Here is a 6,267-nt window from a genome sequence, read left to right as displayed (position 1 = left end):
GATTAGAATCAATTTTGTGGATTTTGATGAGGATAATTAGTTTCTCTATTTATGTTAAATATTAATATCAAATTGATTTGGATATGTTAGGGGCATACATGGACTAGTAGGCACCTTGCTTGAGAATCCCCTTTGCATGCTTAATTTGTATGTTATTTCTGATATGTGTATGTGTGATTCTAACATGCACATGTATGTTATAGGAAATAAATAAATTTGAAATTATACATAAAAATTAACAATAGTTTGAATTATATAATATGAACAATTAATGTATTTAATGAATAAAATAAGACTTGGATAACTAAATGATTGGGTGGGGTGCTTTGGACTGGTCATGCTATTATTGATTTTCCTACTATAGGCGGAAAAGGTGTCATTATTGATTGCTCCTTCACGTGACACTATCGATTACCCTATCACGAGCGATAAGTTAGTCCAAGGATGAACATAATTTAATATAATTAATATGAATTCTTGAAATTAACAGGTGGGTTAAAGCTTTAGATTAGCCATGTCATTATAAATTTTCAAGAGCTAGAGAATGAGTGGATAGCCTTACTATGGACAGAAACTATTGATTGCCTCGTCGCAAACAGAAAATATGACCATGATGAGTCTAAAACTGAAAATAGAATATTGGATATGCATGTGAACCTGCTCGGTGAATGTGGACTCTAAGCTAATCTCGTTATTATCGGTTGCCCTATGACAAGCTAGAAATGTAGCATTATCGATTGCGTTGTCACGACAGAAAATGTAACACTACTAATTGCCTCGATCTGGATCCGGAGGTTAGCCCCAAGTTGAAAGATAACCATTATTGGATATGGATCGTGCTGATTAAAAAATGATAAATAAGTTATTTGAAATCATTGTTGAATAAAATGGTTAATTTGATGTTACATGAAATATCATAGAACGGTAATTGTGATATATGCTGCATATAGGTATTTTCCGGCTTATTTGAATTGTGGTGGATTGTTGGTATATGATTTCATGATAATTGTAACTATTTGGGTTTTGATTATTGTTACTGTATATCTTTAATTATTTGTGGAGGTGTATATCTGGATATTCTTACTGAGCTGTTAGCTTATGCTATCTCTTATCTTTTTTTCAAAGTCGTATGATACTTAGGGATGAGATTTGGGGTTTGCTAGAGAGTAGTGGAAGAAAAAATAAATATCTTTGATACTTCCGAACAAAAAAAAAAGTATTTTTTTTGTTCTAATTATTCAATAATATCATAATTATTTATTTTGGAAATGATGAGTTTGAGTAATTTTATTCATCCGGTGGGTCTTGTATATCTAATAGAGTTACGTTTGATAGAACGTAGGGCCTTGTCATGTATCAAGTCTAATGACGCGTTTGGGACGTGAGCTAACAGCTCATTGGATAAATTTTCCATATTAGTAGCTGTTAACCAAGTGCAAGCTAATAACTCTATTATTTATGCATTGTACATATTAAATCAATATGTCACTCCTCGGGAAAGGTTACATACATCAAATTTTGTAGTAATCTGACTTGAAGATGAGAAAGATGCAACATTATTGTTCCTTATCTCCTTCTCTAACCTTCCACCAAAATAATAAACTTAATGATTCAAGAAAATTATAAACTACTGCTGTAAGTTATATTAGCTTCATGGTTGGTGGCCGGTTTACATCGTTGCCTGCTTCTCTCCACTAGCTTTATTTAAGTTGAGATTTGAACCGTTCTCCAATCATGAATATCCAGTCATTAATTATCTTATGGAGCGACTCATTCAAATGGAACAAACTTACTTTATGTACGGTACCTAGCACGATGAGCTAAGGAGAATATGTTCCAACAAAAGATCTAGCAACAGTCAGTTTAGGGCTGTTCTTCTCCTTGTGAGGTTTTCCCTTAGAGACTTCTCTGTAAAATATTTCGCTACTGTAATTAATTTAGTATTTATTTATTTACAAAGAAAATATTATTTTCTATTATAACAGAAATAAGGACTAATATTTGCCTACAGCCTACTTGAATTATGAGTTAAATTACTGGTTATGAAATAATGGATGTCATGATAGCTGTTATTAGCCATTATAATACAAAATGGTTGATGATAACAGCGGATTAAATAAAACCAATACAACCGACTAGGGAAATCTGGTGCTATAACTCTTCTTTTTTTAAAAAGTAATGGTGGAAGAAGTATTTATTAATCAACAAGTTGTCCTTTTTTTTGATACAATACAAGTTGGCCTTTTAAGTCCTCTTCCTTTTCTGTTTTCTGCGGCGATTCCGGTGACCTTGCTCATGTTACGATGAAAGACAGGGTCTCTGAATCTTCATACATAGGCTTGTAAGGATCCACGGTGCCTCACACTTTCCAAATCTCTTAGGGCATCAAGAGCTTCCGTTCTCAAAAGATGGCAATGATCTTAGACGCTTTCATGAAAAGATACACAAACAAACTCGCAGATTTTGTAGAGGGTGAGGTGTCAATCATTCTCAACGTGAAGGATGAGCTCCAGAAGCTTCAGAGAAGACTGGAAAGGATCGGAGGTTTTCTTGAACATGCAGAGCGGAAGAGGCGTGAAGACCCAAACGTCGGCAATTGGGTGAGGGAGTTGAAAGATATCATGTATGATGCGGATGATATCATCGACCTTTGTATCATCGAAGGCAGCAAATTATTGGAAAGCCATCAGTCCGTTTCTTTGGTATGCCATCCCTTCCCTATATTTTCTTGCTTTAGTTGTATGAAGTTCCGCTATGAAATTGGTGACAAAATTAGAGATCTTAATAAGAGGCTGAAAGAGATTGCAGAGGATGGATCAGTATTGCCTAAACTAGAAAACTCTAACCAAGATGTCCAAGAGAGCGGAGTGAATCCTCGTCGGACTTTTCCCATTGAGGACAGTTCTGATATCGTAGGGACACAAATTGAAGAGGCTACCCAGAGTCTTGTAGAGTCATTAGTCAAAGAAGATCAACAAAAACTCTGGATTTTGGGGATTGTGGGGATGGGTGGAATTGGCAAAACTACTCTTGCTTCTAATATATACCAAGATGAAAGAATAAAAGAAAATTTTCCTATACGAGTATGGGTGTGTGTTTCCAATAATTTTTCAGAGACAAATTTGCTGAAAGAGATAATTAGAAGCGCAGGTGGAAATTATGGGCAGGCTGAGACGAAGGCAGAACTCATACCCTACCTTTCCTCTGTCCTTTCAAGAAAGTTCGTTATTGTATTAGATGATATATGGGAAGCAAAAGTATGGGAGGATCTGCTCAGATATCCTTTGAAAAGTGCAATGGCTAGTGGTAGGATTGTGATCACCACTCAAGACATGAATGTGGCTAACAATATGAGCGCACTTGTCCACCATGTTGACAAAATGGGTAGTGATGAAGGTTGGGCATTGTTCTGCAAGAAAGTCTTTAGAGATGACGAGAAGGAAGAGATCATTATATTAAAAGAAATTGGGACGAACATTGTTGACAAATGTGATGGTCTTCCTCTTGCAATCAAGACCATTGCAGGAGTTTTAAGGTCGAAGGAGAGAAGCAGCATAGCATGGAATAACGTTCTCAGAAGTGATGCATGGTATATGAGCCAACTTCAGACAGAACTCCCTGGAGCCTTATTTTTAAGCTATAAAGATTTATCATCTAATCTTAAACAATGTTTCCTTTTTTGCTCGTTATATCCTGAGGACTTTCCCATGTCTCATGATGATCTTGTTCGGTACTGGTTGGCTGAAGGTTTTGTAAAATCACAAGATGTATTGTTAGAAGATTTAGCCCAAGATTACTATAAAGAGTTGATTTGCAGAAATCTTTTACAACCAAATTCTAGACGCGTAGATCAGAATGTTTGCACAATGCACGATCTGCTACGTTCTCTTGCTCTGTTTTTGATAGGAGATGGGAGCACTTTTGTTGGTGATGGAAAAACATGCACCGCAAATCCCTTGACCAAGCTTCGTCACTTGTCAATTTCAAATGTGGGAGAGAGGCTAGAAATCCTTGATGCAGTGAAAAAGCAGAAATGCTTGAGGACTCTAATTGTCTGGAACAGTCCTAGGACAAAGATAATTGAGCATGAACTTGGAAGACTCGGGCAGCTACAAGTTTTGGACTTGACCGGTACGGAACTGGAGAGCTTTCCAGACTCAGTGGGAAACCTGTTACATCTAAGGTACTTGAATCTTAGTCGAACGAATGTTAAAAATTTACCAGAGTCTATAAGGCGCCTTCAAAATCTGCATACCTTGAGTCTCTTGGGCTGTAAATCCTTGCACATGCTTCCCAAGGCCATCACAAGTTTGTGCAAACTAAGATGCCTTCGCCTCAGTGGAACTCCGTTGATCCATCTCCCAAGAGGAATAGGCAAACTGGGAGATCTCAACTATCTTCGAGGATTTGTGGTCGGTGATGATGGAGGCGAGCAAGACCAGGCGTGTGACTTGGAGGAGCTGCAGTATCTGTCCCAGCTAAGAGTGCTGCAGATAGATAGGTTAGAGAGGTCACGAACAGGAGCATCTGTGCTTGCAAATAGCTGCTTTCTTAGAAGATTGTATTTGTGCTGGCTGCCACCTGAAGCTGAGAACAATCAGCCACGATGTGGGGAAGATGCAATCCAGAATGCGAACAAGATATGCAACGACCTCTCTCCTCCATCCAGCCTAGAAGAGCTTCAGTTTTACAACTTCTTTGGGAGTGGGTTTCCCGGTTGGTTGATGTCGTCCTCATTGGGTGCCTCCTTTCCTCACCTGGCATTCTTGCACCTTGTTGATTGCAAATCATGTCCAAAACTTCCTCCGCTAGGCCTATTGCCCCAACTAAAATTCCTTCGGATTTCAGGAGCAGACGCAATCATAACGATCGGACCCGAGCTTCTTGGTCGCTGTTCCTCAGCAATAACTGCATTTCCTAAGCTTGAAGACCTGCAACTCTTACACATGCGCAACTGGAAAGAATGGTCATTGGGCATGGTGGAAGAGGTTGGTGACGAAATAAGGGGAGCCTCTAAGCTGCTGCCGCATCTCAAGTTCCTGCATCTAAAGGACTGTCCCGAGCTAATAGCTCTTCCGAAAGGTCTGGGGCATGCCACCAACTTGCAGCGCTTGCAAATAGTGGGCACCCACAACCTGAGAGAAATCAAGAACCTCCCCTCCTTAACTGATATGCTCCACATCGAGAGAAACCTAAGGTTGGAAAGAGTATCCAACTTTTCCTCGCTGAAATCTTTGCAAATACTGAATTGTCCGAGGTTACAGCACGTGGAGAATCTTGATAAGTTACAATTCCTGGGCCTGGCACATCCTTCTGCAGTACAGGGGACATTAGAGATACCACTGCTGGAGTGCCTCCCACAGTGGTTATTGAACCTACTAGGGCAGCATCAAATGCTCCGACTGCAGTGCAGAATCTTAGAAAATTTAGACTGAAATGCAGCTCACCACTGTTTGAGAGCTTCCTTAAGGATACACCAAATTGGCCCATCATTCAGTGGATCCCTGAGGTCTGGATCGAAGACATAGATGGTCCCTCATGGATACGGTATACCAAAAGATCCCCTTCCACCTTTCAAACCAACGTGCAACCAGAAGAGTTTCCAAGTGACTTCCCTTGAGCAAGGTGATTTCTACTTCCATCATGTTCACATTTCCCTCGTTAATTTGTTTATCACCATTCGACCAGCTGCCATATATAAATGCCGTTAATCTCATGTATATTAATTTTCTCTATTCCCAGAGAATTTCGTGCGGATTTAGCAGTTGGGATGGACGTGCTCAGTATTTTTAGCTTTTTTTTCCTCATGTCAATTTGTATTGGATTTGGATATCTACTCTGTAATTTCTGTTTTTTAGTGTTTCGATGGTATTATATCATTATCCTGAATGTATCCTTAAGAATTCATATGCAATAAATCATGATTTCACTCACCCTCTCCATCTTTTCTATTTATTTTTCCTTCCGTATCAATCTTTTTTCATTTTTCTTTTTTTGTTTGTTTGAGAGGATGCTTCTCGATCAATCTTAGAGATAAACTTCCAGAACTGCTACTGTTTGATCTCGGTACTTCTTTTACGTCACTTTTGATATTAAAGATTCGCCAGATCTGAAAAAACTGTGATGTTACAGCAGACGAGAAGCTTCAAACAGCCAAATCATCTCCAAGATAGCATAAGAACAGAATATTTTTTTAATTTCATGTAGTGCTAGGCCTAATTTGCTTGCAGCTTGCAATTGGGAAACCAGAGGAACTATGTCCAGAAG

The 6,267-nt window shown here is 38.8% G+C and overlaps 1 protein-coding gene across 1 annotated transcript; it reads left to right on the top strand.

Annotated features, from left to right (window-relative positions):
* The first annotated feature begins 2,223 nt into the window (after positions 1 to 2,223).
* On the top strand, positions 2,224 to 5,933 carry LOC149768250 (putative disease resistance protein RGA3). The gene is made up of 2 exons (XM_089928798.1): positions 2,224 to 5,625; positions 5,743 to 5,933. The coding sequence occupies exon 1, from the start codon at positions 2,409 to 2,411 to the stop codon at positions 5,433 to 5,435; it is 3,027 nt and encodes a 1,008-aa protein (XP_089784924.1). The 5' UTR covers positions 2,224 to 2,408; the 3' UTR covers positions 5,436 to 5,625; positions 5,743 to 5,933.
* The last annotated feature ends 334 nt before the right edge of the window (positions 5,934 to 6,267 follow it).

The sequence above is a fragment of the Phoenix dactylifera genome, chromosome 2 (assembly GCF_051530095.1).
Source record: "Phoenix dactylifera cultivar Ajwa chromosome 2, Ajwa_hap1_PhDact_Kaust_v1.1, whole genome shotgun sequence".
In the NCBI taxonomy this organism is placed as follows: domain Eukaryota; kingdom Viridiplantae; phylum Streptophyta; class Magnoliopsida; order Arecales; family Arecaceae; genus Phoenix; species Phoenix dactylifera.
This window is presented reverse-complemented; position numbering and strand designations above follow the sequence as displayed.